General features: G+C 49.3%; 1 protein-coding gene across 1 annotated transcript in view; it reads left to right on the top strand.

The window, feature by feature from the left end:
* The window catches only part of IGF2R (insulin like growth factor 2 receptor), a 2,762,372-nt gene that overhangs the window by 2,186,618 nt on the left and 555,663 nt on the right, over window positions 1-20,091 (top strand). The window contains 1 exon segment of the mRNA XM_069606818.1: window positions 6,212-6,373. Coding sequence (XP_069462919.1) covers window positions 6,212-6,373 — 162 coding nt within the window.

Here is a 20,091-nt window from a genome sequence, read left to right as displayed (position 1 = left end):
GGTGTAATCAGGGTATATGACTATTAGAGAATCGTTCCTTCTGATCTCTCCGCCTTCTCTTGAGAACCGCAATATTACCTCTCTATCTCGGAAGTTTAAGATTTTAGCTATTATTGGGCGTGGGTGTGAACCAGGTGGCGGCCTTTTCTGGAGAGACCTGTGGGCCCGTTCCACAGAGAATCCCTGGGTGAGATTGCCTGCTCCAATTTCCTGAAGTAGCAGCGATTCGATGAACTCAGTGGGGTTCAGGCCCTCCATGTCTTCCGGAATCCCGAGAATTCGAACATTATTGCGGCGGGCACGTCCCTCCGCGTCCTCGGAGCGAGATTCCAGTCTAGCCACTATTGATTCCAGTTCTTGGACTTTCGCCTTCAGTTCACTTGTGTCCTCACTGGTTTCTTGTAGGGAGGCTTCAGTTTTGGTCACCCTTTCCGTCAGGTTGCGGGCATCTTGCCTCATTAGCTGTATGTCTGACCTGATTTCTCCTATCTTATCTTCCATGGAAGTTCGTAGGGCCGCAATAGCCTGCAGGATTTGAGTGTCTCGGGGGTCCGCCACCGGAGTGGGTGTCTCTGTCGGGGGAGTGATCTCCTGCGTTGGTTGCTGCCTTTGCAAAGTCGTTGTGAAGGCGTCCATCGTCACAGTTTTTGATCTGTTCTTCGGAGGCGACATGGCCCGGTTTGGGGGAGCCAGACTTGTATTCCACGCTATAAGCTTTATCTTGTGACCAGAGGTTTGTTTCGGGTGGCCCTTGTTCGGGCGGAATATGGTTTCAGGTCCAGTGCGGATCCAATATCTAACCCGCCGGGCTTCATGAGCTGTGTTTGGCCTCTAGTTTTCGGCAGGCGGGGTGGGAGCCCTACCTCTTGGGCACACGTGTGATTATTCACTTCTCCCCAACCGTTAGATGCCTCCGGCGGTTCAGTCTGTACTTTGCCCCGGTGAGATCTGTGGCACTGTGGGGCGGTATTTGGGTTAGTAGGGAGCAGTGTAACAGACTGTTGTGGGTTCCCGGATGATGATGCTGCGTCCGACCCCAGCCGCCTAGTCCAGAGGCTCGCCTGGCGTATTACTCAGCCCGCCAAATTTCAGGTATAGAATTACCTTCTGTGAATCCTCCGTATTGTGGGTGCTTTATGGTACCTTCTACCGGTTACGACAACCGGTGCGGTTCACCTTCGGCCTCCAACCGATGGGACCGTGTTGCGAGGAGTTATCCGTTGATAGCACTCGCGGTCTCTCGACCAGACGGCTCGGCGATCCTCTTAACGGGTGCCGGTAGGGGTGGGCACCGAGCGGTCCGCTCCGTCCCTGCTTCAGTGCACCGCTGGGATTCCCCGCCACCTCCTGTGCTTATCCGCCAACTGGGATCTCCTCTCGCGTTCGGTACGTCGTGTATGCACCGAGGTCACAACGCTCGTGCCGGTGTTAGTCGTGCTTCGTTTCGGCTGCTCGCAGAGGGGCCCGAGACAACAGTCACATCCAGCCAGCTCGCCGGCACTCTAGTCCGTCTCACTGTCGCGGCACTCCGTCAGCCTCCGTGCTGGGAGCCGCCATCTTGGGTGCCACCGGGGTGCCTTTTCGATGCTCCGTTTACTGCGTTGCTGGTGCCGATTTTTTCCAGCGACACGGTCAAGTGTGGCAAAAGGGTTCTCCTGCGAGCACGTTGATTTGTGTCTCGGATCTTTTAGTTCAGACGCCGTTATATCGGCCGTTGTAGGATCATGGGCAGGAGCACGGCGGGTTGCTGACTTCACTCCATGCGTGCAGGCCACGCCCCCCCAGGCACTTTCATCTAAGCCACCCTTTACTGTGTTTCACAAGGACAGGGTTGTACTGCGAGTATGTCCCTCTTTTCTAGTTTCTGAATATCATTTGAGTCAAAAGGTGGTTCTTCCATCTTTCTACCCTCCTCCTCATCCTGGTAAGGAAGAGGAGCGACTCCATCTGTTGGATCCTAGGAGAGCTCTGAGCTTTTACATTTCTAGGATGTCCAGGGTCAGGGTGGATGATCAACTCTTTGTAGGATATGCTGGACACCGATTGGGCCAGGCTGTTACCAAACAGATCTTGTCCAGGTGGATTATCCTTACCATTACGGAGTGTTACGGATTGGTGGGTAAGGACCCTCCTGAAGGGTCGAGAGCTCATTCCAATAGGGGTGTGGCTACTTCCATCGCCCTCGAGCGGGATGTTCCTATTGGGAATATTTGTGATGCCGCTACATGGGCTTCCATCAACACCTTTATTGAACATTATTCCCTGGATACAATCCATGGTCAGGATATGGCCTTTGGGAAGGCGGTTCTTTATTCTGCAGTCTAATTGGATACCCTAAATTCTTTTCCCTCCTCCATTTACTGGTACTGCTTTGGGAGTCTGTCAAAGATGTGGAATACGTTAGAGGACACAATCCATTCGAAGAACAAGTTACTTACCAAATGGTAACGTTCTTTCGACTGGATGTTCCTCCAATGTATTCCACATCACCCTCCCAGCCTGTCCCTCTGGAGAACTTCCTATGCGATTGCAGCTTCTGTTTCCAGTGCAGTCAAGCAGGCATGAGACTGGCACCACACGTTCTGGGGGAAAAAAACTTAAACTGAGGCTGCGGGAGCCGTGCATCCTATTTATAACATCCTGTGACGTCACCCTCGATGGAGGCCTTCGAGGACATCGCCCCAACATCATCAAAGCAGGACGCCCTCTGCTGAAAGTTTCCGAAGTGCACAGCTGTGGACATTACATTTCAAAGATGTGGAATACGTTGGAGGAACATCTAGTCGAAAGAAAGTTACCAGTTGGTAAGTAACTTGTTCTTCTCTTACAGTACTACGAATACCAGAATGCACTTCAATTGCGACAAAATTACTGAAGAACCCGAAACACTGCAAATAACTGGACTGTGAATCTGCACTGCAGCCAGGCCGTATCCAGCACACCAGAGAAACATATAGCTCCCCATGGAAGAAGGAAAATAAAGCGATAAATGACCCACAAGTTGAGGAACCCTAAAACTGCTAACCGAGTGGGGTTCGGGGAGGCGTGTAAGAAGGATTTTTGTAGCCTCTTAGCTGTGTACCCTGGCCCCTGGGGAAAATACCAGTACAGACTGGTCATTAGAATCAGCTGAGCGCTGCAGCCAATAGTGGGGACGTAAGAAGTAGAGGAAACAGAGTTTATAATGAAAGTGCATGAAAGGAAGAGTGTGGGTTGTGAGGGAAAGTTCAAGAGCAGCGGAGGTGGACCAAAAGACCAGGGCAGAGAACGGAAAGTTTAGAAGAGTACTGTAGAGTTGGTGGGGGAGTTAGTGCAGATTAGATATTGACTTTGAGAGAATGATACCCTTAGTGAGAGACTGAAGATGCAAATGTGAGAGGGAGTGAAGGATGGCGAGTGCTAGTGCATGTGAGATGGGAGGAGAGTAAATGCGTCCAAAGAGATAGTGTAGTGTAGCGAATAGGGGTGGCTTGGTGGGTGAGTATTGGTGTGAGGTGAGGTCAGTGTAGTGGTCTGAGAATGGTTGAGAATAGGGGCGTGGTAAGATAAGTGGAATGAGGAGGGATGAGATGGGAGGCGATAGGAGGGGGGAAAAGTGAGTGCAAAAATCAGAAGTACAAGGGGGATGGTATGTGAGGAACGGAAAAAGAAAAGGGGAATTTGAAATAGATCAGTGGCGAGAATGGAGAGGAGGAGTTGAGAACAAGGGAAGGGGGGGGGTCGAAATAAGTGTGGGTTAGTGTGAGGAAGGACCAGGGTGTCTGTTGAGAAGGCAAAACAATGATCATTGATACTGAAGGACCTGCGGGTGAGGGCTGATAGTTTCAGGAATCTATAGAAGAACCCCAGAGGGACAAAGACAGTTAAGGCTGGCATATATTCAGCCAGTTTAAAAAATAATTCTGGTGAGTAGGAACTCCTGGGCTTGGTTGGAGGGAGCCCATGGGAGCAGAGAACAGCCCTTTGAACAGCCTCACTGCGCCAACCCAGTTATTGGCATCTCTTTAATAAAAGCCCTTGTACCATCTGTTTTTGTGGATGTTGAGGCTATCAGTGTCCCGTCCAAAGCATTTTATGTGCTGTGGTCACATCACTACACCAGGGCATAACAATGTAATTCTGTCATCTTGTTGAATTATAGACATTGCATATTGCTCATAATGCAAACATATCTTGTACTGCCAAAAACATTGTGTACATAGAATCTAGATAGTGTTCAAAATACAGTGTGGGTTGTGGTGTTTAATGAGAATATATTTCTAGTTTGCTCAAAGCTTTGTGCTGGCTCGCATACAGCAAGGGGATTGAAGTCTGCAGCACCCATAGTTTAGTATCATATATCTATAATATATCTATTTTATATCAAGATTAAAGCCCTTCATTTAAATCTTTGCTATTCTGCACACACACACTAACACCCCTACACCACGTGATGTACTAACATTTTTCATCCAGTTATCTCGTATCATATGGCATCCCAAAAGCAACTTCATTTATACATATACAGGAAACCTGTCAGACTATGTTCTAAATGGTGTGACAAAGTTACATACCGTTGGCCACCAAGAAGAGTGGGTCAGAGGGCCACGTACCACCACAAGCCAGTGATTGATGGACTTGGGACCCAGAATGGGGAGGATTCCCAGGTCACTCTCCCCTGGTTCACGCTGCTTGTCAGTGACGAGCAGAGGTGGTGTTAAGGGGGGGGGGTCTAAGGGAGGTATAGCCCCAGGTCTCTTGGTTGTAGCCCTAGATAAAAGCTCAGGGGGTACAACCAAAAGGCCTGGTAGCCCCGGGTCCCGACAGTCCCAACATTAGTGTAGCACCGGATCTTTTCCAGACGTAGCAACACCCCTGGTGACGAGTAACATGTGGTCCCACAAAGCGGCTCCTTATGCAAAGTCCCTGAGTTCCCTGCCCTTGCACCAACAGAGGGGAACCCTAAATGAATGCTGGCACTCTGAGGGGTACCCACTGGTCCACCTTTTAGGGTGCCAGTCAGCACTGCACATCTATCCCACCTCATCTGCATATCCATGCAATTCCATAGACCCACTTACAAAGTCTGAACACTTAAGTAATTTTTCCAAGCCTTATGTGAGGGGTAGTGGGGCAAAGGGATAGCAGGAGAACACCCTAATTGCATTCTCACTCTACACTACCCAAGGCAGTATGAACCTACGTGCCTTCTCATACAGATGCAGCTCCCCCTGGCTCGCCATAAACTCACATGAAATCCAAGATGCCCACCATGATTTATAACGGCTTAGGCAGGACCCCTCTCAGTCCAGCCAACACTGTACAGATGCAGCCGCTGAAGAGAAGACCTAGCCTGGGATGGGATTACTACCCTATATAAGCCAGGAAGTTTAGTCTGGCATTCTGTGTTACAGGAGCCAGGCCTCTTGTGTTTGGTGTAGGCCGGAGATGGGAAGGAGAAAGAAGATATGGAGAGGTGGCGTTAAAAGGAGGAGGAGGAAGAGAACATTTGGAGGAGGCAGTTGTAGAAGGAGCCAGGGACTGACAGTTGGAAAGAGGCAGTAGAATCTGGAAGAGGAGAGAGTTTGGCAGATGTAGTTACAGAAAGAGGGGAGGCTGAATAGGGGAGGTGGTAATAGGAGGAGAAGGGGATGGTTCTGGAGAAGGTGGTTGCGATAGTGGTCTGAAGCAGAGCATAATGGAGCTCAGAGGAGGTTCTTGGCCTAAGAAAAGATGGTAAAAGTTGGAGGAAGGTTCCAGCAAACCCTGTGGTTCCACAGCAGGCTCAGAAGGTGAATGGAGTTACAAGCTGCTCAAATTGAGACAAGAGCATGAATAGAGGATCTGGGTGGATAGCTTGGTGGCAACATGCTCGCCCTTGAGAAAAAGATGCCATGCAACATGGGTTTGATAACCAGTTGCATGTTTAGCTGGCATTAAATGTGATTATAAATGCCAAACGACCAACTCCCACGTGAGCAGAAACGAACCTTGAATCTGCGTTTGGTGGCCACCCTCCAAAGGAAACATACCATCAGTTTACAAGAATGATGACTGTAGCACTTAAGAGTTTAACAATAACTTAAGAGAGTTGCTTGTACTTTTAATAAAATGCGAGGGATCTTGTACAGTGCCCTGCTGCACTTTTGGTGGCATCACTGTGTGTGAATTTACAGTGAATAGTTCTTTTCTACCTTTACATTTTTTAATCCTCTTCATTTAATTTTCACAGGGGGCTCCTGTGATGCTACGTCAGTCTGACTGCAGCTTTGTTTTTGAATGGAAGACTCCTATTGTATGCCCTGATGAAGTAACAACTTCAGGTTGCTCTTTGACAGATCAACAATTGGGGTACACCTTCAATTTGTCCAGCCTTTCCGGTGGAGCATTCCAGGTAAACCTGGTGTTTACTTGCTATATTTTGTCAATGGATTGCTTATGGTGTGATGCACACAGAAAATGTAAATTTTCTTAATTACTAGAAAAATCTTTAGATGTTCGTTTTCTTATGTGGTGGACTATTCACTCCCTCCAAAACAACCAGATTGCTATTATGTACTCTCTGAGCAGTGTTTCCATCCTTTTATTTGTGTGTCTGCTGAAAAATTGAATTTCTCTACAACCATGCATTGCATATTTGGCCTTTGTATGATTTCTGAATTACTGGGCGGTACATGCCACATGCAGACTAAATTGCATCAATGCGCTAGAATCGTGAAGTCAGTGACTCTAATGCTGTAAAGGATTAACGAAAAAATTTCTTGAGGTATTTTCAGAATAGCAAATAATGATTCACCATCCTCAAGTGGTAACCGATTCCAAAACTGCGGTGCAGCGACCAAGAAAATCAAATCCCCTCTGGAGCGTAACCTACCTATTGACGTTTTTAAAATACACTTATAATGGGTTATGTCCGGCCACTTATTTTTGAGGTTTTTCTCAGCAGAGGCCGCTGTGCGTCGTCAACTCAAATGTCCATCGGCTTCCATCGGGCTATCGACCATGACGGCAACACTGGCATAAGTAGCACGCACCGTACCCGCTGCGCTGTTCAATTTTTCTGCATGCTTCGAAATGGTTCAAAATCTCCTCAGTGATTTTTTTCAGATCGTGTTATCCTATCTTCGAGATGTGTACTCTGAAGACTGGGTTTAAAAGATGTACCGATTGCATGTCGATGTCTATTTCTGATCTGCATTGGATATGTCCTCGGAGTCTTGACACCGATCGCATGGTCGATGATTGCGGCTCTTGCCAGTCAATGACAGTTAAGGCCTTGAAGGAGAGGAAGGATAAGCTTGTCCTGAGTGGCCCTCATCCAAGTCTCCCTCAACTCAGTGGTCCATGTGTACAAAAAAATGGTGGAACTGTGTTCTCTGCCGGCCTGCCCCCACGCGCGTTCCAAAAGACAATGTTCACGATAGTGTACTGAAGTGCACGTTTGAACTTCTTCCTACACTTTTATTTTCAAACTAAACCATTTCTTTTGAAAATAAAAATATAGGAACAGTAAAAATTTTAAATTAAAAAAGTAGAAGTGCTCCGCTACATTCGACCACTGCCTCAACTACTCCATCCAAGATAAGGTCTAGGAGAAAAGCACGAGAGATATTTTGCCTCAGCAAGAGAAAAAAACGCTCAAAACATGGCAAGCTTTCTCGAATGATAAGCGGTTCTCGGCACTAGTCATCACCGACCTCTTATAAAAAATGTTTAAAAAGTCAAAGAAGAGGTGTCATCGTTAAAGCTTCTTTTCTTCTGACTCCTCACCCGATACAAAACGGGTACGTTTCCTATGTACGTCGGCCTCAAAAGCCAAATGGGAGGATTTTCACCACCAAATGATGAAGGTGTTTGGATAGATGGTCCCTTAAAAAGAGCTTGGACTCCATTGTGCCTCCTAAGGCAGACTGCCAGTTGAATATTCTGCTCATGCGCCTTCGAGCCTGGGCAATAAAGCAAAGCTTTCTCAAAGTGTTAGGAGTCTTAAAGGTTCAAGTTGTTCCTAAGCCTCCGCGCCTTTGAAGGGTTTGTGTCGACTCCTTCGCCGTCAAAGCCATCAACGTCTTTGAGGGAGTTGTTGAAGTATTATAGAGTCCAAGAAAGGACTTTATGTTCATGGTCTCGTTTTTTGAGGCGGAGAAGGGGGATACAGATCAGCCTCTGTTTGGCCTGAGTTTGGAACTGCCAATGTGCCTGAGGAGTTAATCTTAAAGAGTCCACATTACAGCACCTTGTAGATTAATTGAAGGATGCTAGTGGACTAGATACCTCTCCTGAGCTTGATTGTGCCACCCCAGGTCTGTCTACACATGGAGATGCTTCATACAGGTCTGTTATTTATTTACTTTTACATTTATAAAGCGCACAAACAGCCCTTGGAGATCGTGGCGCTGTTGCAGAAGGCTTACTTAGTTACATGAGTGCTTACAGAAACATACACAGGCTTACTTAGTTACATAAGTGCTAACAGAAACGTACATGGTGCCTAACCCCGTGTTGCAGGGTGGTAGCAGCGTACAAATGCAAAGTCAATTAGGCGGCAGATACATGGTGCCTAACCCCATGTTGCAGGGCGGCAGCAGCAAACAAATGCAAAGTCAATTACGTGGCAGATACATGGTGCCTAACCCCATATTGCAGGGCTGCAGCAGCATACAAATGCAAAGTCAATTAGGCAGCAGATACATGGTTCCTAACCCCACATTGCAGGGCAGCAGCAGCAGCATACAAATGCAAAGTCAATTAGGCAGCAGATACATGGTGCCAACCCCATGTTGCAAGGCGGCAGCAGCATACAAGTGATCAGGGGAGGTCTGTGGGGCAAACACAGCCTCACAGGTGATCGGGGTGGGGGGGGCACACACAGCTTCACAGGCGACCAGAGGGAATGGTGGGGGGGCACACAGCCTCACGGGCGACCGGAGGGGAATGGGGGGCACACACAGCATCGCGGGCAACCAGGCGTTGGGAATGGGGGGCACACACCGCATCACAGGCGACCAGGGGGGGCACACACAGCATCACGGGTGACCAGGGGGTAAAGCGTACGTGAAGCAGACAGGAAGCAGAGAGGGGCCTTCCTCATGGGCCTTAGTTGGTGAGCCAGCTCCCGGTTGTTCTGATTGGCCTATCAAGTCCCAGCCAACCAATGAGCGGAAGGAGTGCAGGCCTGGAAAGGAGTCTTTCCACAGGAACAAAACATACAGCCATCTTGGAAAGGCCAAAATACAGTGAGACCAGATGTAGACAAAGGCTGATAATGCAAAAAGCCTGTTTGGCAATGAAATATGAAATAGAATGCTTCCCAGGCTATCTGCAGCCTGCCATCAGTGAAATTCAAATTTTAAAGGCACAGAAGATGAAATCGTGGCAAGCGCGATGTGCACGCCATAAATGCAGGGCTTACCCTCGCAAACAGCGTGATCAAACCAGTGAAGATGTTGCCGAAGTTATGGGTAAGGTAACAGAATATCTGGGCTGGACAAGATCTGTTGTATATGAACAGGATACTGTTAGGAAAGATTTCATGTGTTTATGTAATTTTCCCTCCATGTGTCAACCCCCAAACTTTTTGCTGCTGTTTCACCAATGACTGACTTTGCCAGAGAAGCACAGCCTTCATCTGTACTCCTCTGGGCTTTCGCTCACTTTTTATGGGGAAACTCACATGCCCTTAAGACAGTCAGTACTGGGAGACATTGTTTGCCTTAGTCTCTTTTCTCATGTTGCAACTTTTGTGCAACATGTAACAAGTGTGCAATGTATCTTACCATACAGCACACTTGGGTCTCTAGTCATTTCCAAAGGCCCTAGATACTCTCGCTCGACTTTTTATGAACTGTGCAGATGTGTCATGGACAGGACTGGTGGCAGCTATCGTTTCGCATTATTTGTAACCCTTTCCTGCCATGTTAACCGTGTTTGGCACAAATAGGTGGCCTGGCTCCAAAATGGCCATGCCACGAGGTTCTTTGTCCTGTCCTTTGGCCATCTTGCCCCTTCACCTTCCCCAGGTCAAGTCGACCCGGGCCAGTCCTTATTTGGTCATGCATTTTCCCGCGAATCCAATGCTTTTGGAGGCTTTCGCATGCCTTGTGTGTGTGCCTCCAGGATGTGGACTGGGATGTCTGGTCCCAATAGACGTCCTGGGTGCCAGAGAGTCTGGAGTGTCCTGAATGCCTGAGACCACTGTGGTCTATGATTGGTCCACGTATGGAGTGTGTGTTTGTGAGTACATCTCCCATTGGGTCCTCTCCGTTTTGGCGCGAAGGGAACTTTGGATAAGAGGAGGCTGGAAACACCACTACCAGGTCGATCTCCTGAGTTCTCACTGAACAAGGGATAGGATCCAAGTATCCTGCAACTACGAAGCTGAGTCGAGGAGCCGCTAGTGACCCGCTGGAAGGTTTGGCACCCTGAGCCCGCTGTCGTCCCGTGGCAACCCTCTGCATCTGGTCATCCTAGAAGGTCTGCGAAGACGCTTCGACTCATTGGAATAGTGGGACCAACTATTCTCGGCACCTTCACCAAAACCTACAAGTAAGCTTTCTTGGCATTCCCAGGTCTGAAGTGAGACGAGTGCGCCCGGACCGGAGTAAACACGGTTACCGTGTCGCCCTGCTGCGGCAACATCCTTTGCAAGTCAGCTGCATTTGTGACCCTCTTGTCGCTGAAGCCTGCGGCAGTGAAACTCGGCGAATTAATCCGCCCGGAGCGGAGAAATCGCCACTGTCCCGTTTGGGAATCCTCGCTGGAACTCGGGAACTAAAAGGTGCCGAGACGTCCTTTTTGCCGCCATCGACCCTGCAACCGAATTGGACAAACCTACTGAAGTTTGGGTCTCCGTGCCTTAGGGACCGGTGAGTAATCTTTACCCCAACCGGTGGCCCCTAGCGCCAGAGCCCAACTTTACGCACGAGTGGCCCCTGGGGACCCCTCTCCTGTCCACTGCTATTGTGAAATAGCGACTCCATCCCGAACTCTTGAACTGCCTCTGTCTTCCAGGAGGCGATAGCATGTCGCTACGCTATGTGAGCGTTGCCCTTCCAAAACCGTTATGTCTAAGCCTGAGAGGGGCTTAGTGGCAGCCTTTTTGATGGTCGGATTAGTGATCCAATGCCAAAGCTGTATATATCTAAATCTCTTGGTCTCCGGGAGGTTAAATTTCTCCTTGCACTGGGCGAAGGTCAGTGGGACATTGTCAGTCTAGAGCTCCTGCAGTCTCAGGGGTCCCGCTATTGACCAGTTTTGGTAAGAGCTGGGCTGGAGCCCAGGGGTGAAGGCTGGATTCTGCGTGACTGGGGAGAGGGGGCCTAATCCCAGGGGGAATCCCCTTAGCATGCAATGCCTGTCCCAACAACGCAAAGTAGACCATGTAGTCGGAAGGAGGGGCCTCTGAGAGACACGTGCCTCCCGCGGGAGGAAGGGGAGGTGAGAGAGGGGAGCCCCAGAGAAAAGCTGCTCAATGTCTCGCCATTTGGGGGGGTCAACTGGGTTAGTCCAGCTCAGGATAGGGGCAATTTGGGTTGCTCGATAGTATCTTGAGATGGAGGGGAGCCCAAGACCTCCCAGCTGCCTACCCTGAGTGAGAAGCTTACGCTGAATTCTAGGTGTTTTCCGCTGCCAGATAAAGCGGCTTATCTCTTTCTGCAAGTCTAGTAAGTCTCGCTCTGGAAATAGAACAGGAAGTGCTTGAAACGTGTAAAGAAGCCGAGGGAGCAAGGTCATTTTAACTGCACTTATGCGCCCCAACCATGATATCTCCTGAATGGTCCGCTTTTGTAGAGACTCCTTCGAATCTTTTAGCAAAGGGGGGATGTTGGCTTTCACCAGGCCCGAATAGGTCGGGGTCAGATGCACTCCAAGATACGTAATCTTGAAGTTTTCCCAACTAAAGGAGTAAGTGTTCTGCAAGGCATTTAACACGTGTGGTGATTCAGACAAATTCAGGCCAATCAATTTTGTCGTATTTATCGTGAATCCCGAGATCAACGCAAAACAGTCAAGCAGACCCATAAGCCGGTGGACCGAGGCCTGAGCCTCCCTTAGGAAACAGAGCACATCATCTGCATAAAGCGCAACTTTGTGGCACTGGTCTCCCACCTTGAACCCCTGAATTTCCGGGTGGAGGCGGATATGTTGGGCTAAGGGTTCCATTGCTAGTGCAAAGACCAGGGGTGATGGGGGACACCCTTGCCTGGTCCCCCTACCAAGGGGTACCTGGGGTATCCACTGGGAATTGACTCGTATTCGGGTGGAGGGGATCCGGAAGTTCAACAGGACCAATTTAGAGAATTGTGGGCCAAACCCAAAGCCCTTTAAGACTAATTGCAGATAGTCCCAGGACATGCTATCGAATGCCCTATGGGCATTCAAGGATAGCAACGAGAGGGGACCTGGAACGAAGGGGGCCAGAGCTATTAGGTCTATTGCTCTGCGAATATTGTCGTGGGCAGAACGACCCTGGATAAAGCTTGTCTGATTCCCTATCTATTAGTGTAGGTAAGACCTCCCCCAGTCGCCACGCTATAATCTTGCTAAACAGCTTTGCATCAGTATTGAGCAAGGCTATGGGCCGGTAGGATGAACATTCTGCCGGGTCCTTCCCCGACTTTAGAATTAGGGTTGTATTCGATTCTGCCATGGACTGTGTAACAGAACCTGTTTCCCACAAGCCATTAAATAGCTTTGTGAGGTGTGGTGTGAGCTCCTTACAGAAGGTTTTATAAAATTGATTTGATAGCTAATTCAACTTCCTCAGCGGATATTGGGTCTTCCAAGGGCTCTTGTAAAGATTCTGGCAGCTGTGGGAGGTCTGCCGTGATTATGAAATCCTTGGCGGATTGTGAGTCCCCCCTATGCGGATCCGCGTGTTCCCTGAAGAATTCCTCTACAATATGGCGTTTGCCCACTTCGGAGGAGGTGCCTTTGCCTTTCTTATCTCGCAGGAAGTCTATCCTATTTTGCTTTGTTTGCTTCTCCAGCTTGGCTGCTAATAATTTATTAGCCTTGTTTCCCTTTGTGTAAAAAAAGAAATTGCTTGGTACGCATCATGCAGTAGGCCGCCCTCCCCATGTGGTGTGCCTCAACCGCTTTCTTAGACATCCGCAGGTCCCTCAATGAGCGCCGTGAGGGTTTCTTCTTGTGTACCTCCTCTAGTCTACGGGTCTCCCCCTCCAGTTGTTCCTGAAGTAATCTCCTGGCCCTCCCCCGTTGTGCAGCCTGCTCTATAAAGTGTCCTCTAATCACTGCTTTGCTTGCCTCCCAGACCGTGCCCCAGCTCACATCATCGCCAGTATCATACTCTCTGTAATATAGTTCCATGGATTCTCTAATATGGGTACAGATCGCTGGGTCATCTAGCAGGAAATCATTAAGTCTCCAGGGGGGTCTCGTAGTAGGGGTAGCTCGGGGAGGGGCTATAGTCAATAAAACTGGGGAGTGATCTGCAAGCGCCTCAGGGAGTATATCCACATCCAACACATTCTGGATGAGCTAGTCTGAGATAAAAAACATATCCAACCTTGATAATCCCCCATGAACCGCTGAGAAATAAGTGTAGTTCCTCTCATCTTGATGGTAGTACCTCCACACTTCAATCAAAGAGTGTTCCTTCAGCAGTGAAGTAAGAGCCCTGAAGTTGTTGCTGTCATTTGATGTTGGCGGTAGCGTCTTGTCAACTAGAGGGTTAATCACTGCATTAAAATCCCTGCCCAAAATCACTCCCCCACCCCCCTCTGCATGATCAAGTAAGGCTTTCGACAATTTTATTAAAAAAACAGGTCCTCTTTAGTGTTTGGGGCATAAATAGAAGCCAGTGTGATTTTACGACCATCTAGCATGGCATTGACCAGCAGGAACCTCCTCTCCTCATCCCGGACCACACTCAAGGTCTTAAGGGAAATCTCCTTGCGCACTAGGATGGCAACCCCTCGTTTCTTCAATCCACTTGAGGCAAAGAATTTGGAGGGATAGAGCCTATCATTAAGGCAGAATTCATCGGTCGTAAATGGGTCTCCCAAAGAAATAGGAATGATGCATCTAGGGACCCCAATCTATGGAAGATGGCTTTACGTTTCAGGGGGGAGTTCGGCCTTGCACATTAAGGGAGATACACCTAAAACTCGGGGTTGCCATGGTACAGTCGCTCGGGTTTTTTGCTTTAAGTAAGCCCACCTGAAGAGACCAGGGGCAGGATACTGTCAGGCAAATCATTGCAGTGTAACCCGTAAAAGGTCTGTGGTGAGTGGAAACAGAACACAAACCCAATGGCTTCAGGTTAAACTCAAGAAAATAATCAAGGTAAAAACAGACAAAACAAAATAAGCAAGCTACTTTCTTCAAGGATTGTGCTATTCCTAGTCCCAGAGCCAACTTTAACCAGGTATGAAATAAATCAGGCGCCATCCACTCAGGCGCCCAAGCCGGCCAATGTAGGGAAACTTCTATTGCCCTCAAGTAGTGCGGAACAATGTATTCAAGAGCGGTGGGGAACCGCAGTACTTTCAAATGTACGCTGAGGTGATCCAGCCCCCTCCACTCCCCGGCTCCTCGGCACAAGGCTGAAGACAGAGCGCCATTAGGCGCAGCCAAGGAGAAAGAGAAGAGGGGCATATTCGGAGGCCCATGATCCCCAGCCCAGCCAAAGAGAGTCCGCTTTGCCAAGGAGCATCAGGGGCCGGGCAGAGACCCGTGAGTTGGCCATATCCTCTCATTGAGGGTTGTTAATATCGACAGCGGTCAGGTCAGGTATCCGCCCAACCCTCCCCCCTCCAATGAGGTTAGATCTGATGCCTCCTCTGGGGCCTTGGTTGCTTTCTCTAGTTGGATTCCCTGGCGTGGGTTTGCTGCAGATTGAGGCCGACGCCGGGTTTTCCCACGTCCGGCTTTTGGCGGGGGGTGTAAAGTAGTCCAATTCATATCCTGAGTGTGCGGGTTCAGGTCATCACTGTCGGGCACCTACAACATCAGACTTCTCGCTTCTTCTTCAGAGGAAATTACATAGTGCTGATATGGAGGTCAAAGATCAGCTTGCATGGAAACCCCCAGCGATAGCGGATCTTTCGGGCCCTTAGCCAAGATATATCCCTCTGCAGCTGCCGTCTGCACGCCAGTGTATAGGGGGCCAGGTCCTGGAAGAGTTGTACCTTCATGCCTTGGAATTGTATTGAATCTGAATTCCTGGCTGCCGCCATGATCCCTTCTTTCTGGCGAAAAAAGTGTACCCGAGTGAGCACATCTGGTAGCAGATTCTTTTTAAGTTGGGCTGAAGAGTCCCGGTGGGTTATATCAAGCTTTAGATCTTCATTTGACGAGAGATCGAGGAGGGATCTGAACAGTGTCTCTAAAAATTCAGCCAGATCCCGGTCAGGGACCTGCCGGGGGATACCACGGAGGTGCACATTATTCCGCCTCGACCTATTTTCCAAGTCGGCCTGCTTTGCCCATATATCCTCAAGCTGCTCCTCAATGGCCTTCACCCTTTCTGCCAGGACCTCGTTGTCATGGGATTGGAGGTCCTTCTTGAATAGTGGGAACTTATTCTTCATCGCCTTATCTACCTCCCCGAGCTGCTAGAGCCCCCTGAAGAGACCCTGTTTTGCCCATTGGAACAACCACGTGCATTGGCATACATGTATTATTGAGCACAAGGTTTCACTCTTCTTAAGGCTTGGACTGCCTCTTAGGTGTATCACTGATGTTGAATTGTGTTGGGCAGAAACCTGTGCAGTTCCCTTAGGGACCACTGCAAAAGGCTTAGGACTACAGGTGTTGGCAGTAAACCCAATTGGTAGCAGTTTGTACCACCCAGATTTACCTGGTAGCTGTGGCTGAGCAGCCAGACTTCTCTCAAGAAGAGTTACAGTATATAGAGTATACAAAATAGGTACAGAGATACAGTAGCACAAGCACACACTGACCAGAGCTTTGGTATAAAAGTATATAATTTATTTAAAAACACACTTGTGAAATACACTAACACTAATATGGCAAGCAAGTTCAAACAAAGTCACTATCAATATATATACATCCCTGATTACTTATTGAACAAGTCTTAGTTAAAACACCACTTATTTGCAGACAAAGGTGAGCACTTAACCTAAGATGGCACTCCAATAAGTTAGTTAAAAAGGGAGGGAAAAGGCAGAATTAGGAAAGCGCACAATACTAACACTTTTAAAAGAACCACAGCAAGTCAGAAAAAGGCAGAGTCTACTGTTGAGCAAGAAAGTTCATGGCCAGGCCCACTCTGGGAGAGAGCAAGGCGGAATGTGTCCAAGATCACACAGTGGAATGATACTTTGAAAAGTCTTTGCAGATAGTTAAAAAAGGGTTGGATCAGTTCAGAAAAAGTTAGTTAGCAGGTCCCAGGTCACCCCAGGATAGAGAGTCCAGGATTTACAGGACACCTTCAACAGTCTGTTGCAAGGTGAACCAGGCGGGACACAGTACCTGAAATGGTGAGAAAGCTCCAGCGGGGGCAGTTGTTCCTGGCAGCGGGTGCAAGTCGGTGCTTCGTCCAGGGGAAGAGAAGATCTCGACGTGGAGGAAAGCTGGAGGTCGTTGGGTGCTTGGCACGGGCGATTCGGAAGGCGAAAAGAGGGCGAACTGGTTATCCCCACCAGTTCAGAGGAAGAAGACTCTCCGGGATGAAGATCTTCTCTGTCGTCGGGAAGTGGTGAGGCGGTTCAGCAGGGCTCCACCGGTGGTGCCGTCGTTGCAGGTCGGCTCAGCTTCTCCCTCTTCGGATTCTTTGGTCCTGTGGCGACTTCTGAAGTTCCAGTCCCCAAAGCCCTGCTTTTATGCAGAAAACCCCCATTCGTCAGTCCTAGCTGCCACTCAAACATGCTAAGTGGTGAGCCGGGCGGCTCACCACTGGGCCAATCACACAAGAGTGCGACTTGAGTTGCCGAGGCAACTCAGTCCAGGGTGCCTAAACCCCCCTCCCACACATCCTGTAGACCCAGACAGAGTGGCACCACTTTTGGAGGCTTCTGTGCAGAAGCCCGCCAAAAAGTGGAACAAAGGGCTCGACTTGGGTTGGAGTTACAGAGGCGAACACAAACGCCATTTTAAAACCGAGTCCTGGCAAAAAAGACCCAACCAGGGAATAAATATTAAATAAATAACCCGGCGGTATCTTTAACATTGCACCAAAAAAGTGGTGCGTTTAAAATGAATGGGAAAATCCCATAGGAAATATTCTGGTGGAATATTTCACATGGTAACCACTGCCACCAGCCAGAAACTCGACGAGGGGGGGACTGCACAGTGCCCCCTCGAAAAACAGACCCAGGGGCAATCTAATTACCCCTACCAGTACTTCCACAATATGATGGTTTGTACTGGTTCTGTTCACAATTTAAGACTAGTAAAGTCACTGGTGACTTTACATGCCCTGAGAGACAGTAGTCAGTCCCAGGGTATGGAGTCTATGTTTGGGGGTCACTATGACACCCCTGTGTTACTGCACTAAGGGTGCTGTGTAACACACTTACCAAAAACACATGAAACCCTATGGAGTAAAAGACCCCATAGCCCATAAAACACATTACAAAGTCAAAGGATATCTCAAATCATGTCTAAGAGTGGGAGAAAAAGAGTCTCACTTTTAGCAGGAGTAAAAAATAAACCCCAAAAATCCAGCAAAGCTGCTGGGGGACTCACTAGGGTTGGGAAATTAGCCTTAACAGAGAATTCTCTCTAACAAATTGGGCCTAACGATTAACTGCACTGCCTGTTTTCGTCCACTCTAGGTTGTCAACATATTTTGTGCAGTCATCCCTTTTTGATCCCCCTGGTCTTGTGTATATATATTTCTGAGGCTTGTAGAATCTGCTTAGATCACATGCTGTGCATAGGCCGACATCTAGTGGAAGCTGCGGAGTATTACAGTTTGTTTTTCGAAAGTCGAAAATGGGCGTCGACACAGGCGTGCCAGTAATACTATCCCTAGTGTGACGTCCACTGTACCCAAGATCCCTCACGCGTGTAGGATCCTCAGATTGTTTTTTTCCGCCATACTGGTCGGAAGCATCTTGCGGAGTTCCCTGGCCTTAGCCATACTTTTGCTGTTATTATAATTATAATTCTTATTCTTGCCCTTCCCCACCCCAACGTCGACCCTCAACCTCGACGACGGCTGGAGAAGTCATCGACCGTCGACTGCTGCACGACGGATCTGGGCCTCGGAAGGCCGCTGGCCTCGGCCCGGGCCTAGTAGGCCGCTGGCCTCGGCCCTTACAAGTAGGGAGAGTGGGGGGTGGTACATACTCTTCACTCTTGATATATAGTTACATATATTCCTACACTTAGCAGCCCGCTGCCTTAAGGTGCGTATGGAGGGTACCCCTTTTCAATTCTGCCCCAAGTGCAATCGCAAATACCCTTGGGTCGACAGGCACGCCACGTGCAATCTCTGCTTGCCGAGGGATCACCCCGAAGCGAACTGCAGAGCGTGTAGTAGGTTTAAACCTAAGACACTTAAGGACCGTTCGACAAAGCGTTGGGCCCACCACGCCAGGCAGGAGGCCATGGCAGCGGAGGGCGCCTTCAGCGATGGCAGCGACGCCGTACTTTCGGACGGCGAGGGCATTACGGCGTCGAAAGACAGCCGACGAGCGCAGGTCCCCGACCTCGGAAGGTCGTCCGGCAGGGCGGCTATGGGGAAGACCCCCGGCGACGCAAGCGCTACACACCTAACACACACTAAACACACTAAGACCAACCGGACCTCGACGACGTCGACTTTCCGGAAAGAGGCACAAAAAGAACGGTCCGACTCGGTGTCCTCTGGGCGCTCTCGATCGAGATCGCCTCACGACGCAAGGCAATCATCCACTCTTGCCAAGAGTGCCTCGCTACACACATTAACGGAAGTTCGATCGTCGGGAGACGAAGACGACTTCCACCCCCAGGCCGCGCTCCAAGATACCGAGACCGCGGTTAACACCAGTGAGGCCCCACACCCGAAGCACACAGATACCTCTCCAGACCCTCGGCGCCAGGCGTCGAAAGTCTCTGGGGCCTCCAAGGGACAGGGAAAACATTTTTCCACGCACGGGGAGGGGGGTAAACAGCGGAAAGCACAGCCTTCCACCCCTGTAAAGCCATCCTCTCACCCTAGGCAGACAAGCAAACACAAGTCTACCCTTGAAAAGTCCCATAAATCACCTGCTAAAGTAATACCCTGTTCCAGGGAATGGTCCAGTGAAGACATAGACAGGGTTATGTCTAGGATGTCTTCCTTAGCTGATTTTTATGATAAGAACCCAGAACACTTTCTTTCATATAACCCTCAAGGGGCCACACCCTCAGGCTCCTCCGATCCCATCCCGCTAAGTAAAAAGCCCCGGTTCGAAAGACCTGAACCCTTCGAGGTTCAGCCTTACTCCACTCCATATTCTACTCCACTCCCCAGTTACCAGGGACAAGTTTTCCCTGAAGAGGACCAGGAGTTTGACATTATGGAAGAACAAACCAGGACAGATTACTATGCGGAGGATGAGGACCTGGAGGAGGGAGAAGATGAGCAGGAAATTTACAGAGTAGATTCCCCAGTACAAAGCGAAGCCCCAGTTACTGACTCTCCAGTTGATAACCAGCCCCTCCTTAACGAGGTTCTCGCTCGAGCAGCGGAACACTTCCACATCGACACCCACGGTGTACAGGAGGAAAGGGACTTCGCGGAGGAGTTTGTAGGAGAGAGAAGACCGGTCGCTCAGACCATCCCTATCCTCAAATCCATCCAACGAAGAATAGATCCTTCCCTGGTGAATCCGAACCTCACCAGAGCTGTCAACCCCAGAATTGAAAAGATTTTCCGGGCAGCCCAGTCTGACCCTCTGTATATAAGGGGACATCTTAAACCAGATTCCCTAGTGGTTACCAACACTAGAAAAAGGGCTGGCACGCCCTTATCTTCATCAGAAGCTCCTCCCGACAAGGAGAGCAAAAAACTTTACGGGTTTGGCAGGAAGGTAGCCTCAACGTCCGCCTACCAAGCAAGGATTGCGAATTCCACCACCCTGTTGGCTAGTTACAATTGCCATCAATGGGAAGAAGTCGCGGCGCTCATTGCCTCTGCTCCAGAACCGTTAAAGGGCCAGC

Source organism: Ambystoma mexicanum, chromosome 4p (assembly GCF_040938575.1).
Source record: "Ambystoma mexicanum isolate Mex_15411 chromosome 4p, UKY_AmexF1_1, whole genome shotgun sequence".
NCBI lineage: Eukaryota > Metazoa > Chordata > Amphibia > Caudata > Ambystomatidae > Ambystoma > Ambystoma mexicanum.
The sequence above is the reverse complement of the archived record's forward strand: the minus strand, read 5'-3'. Positions and strand labels throughout refer to the sequence as shown.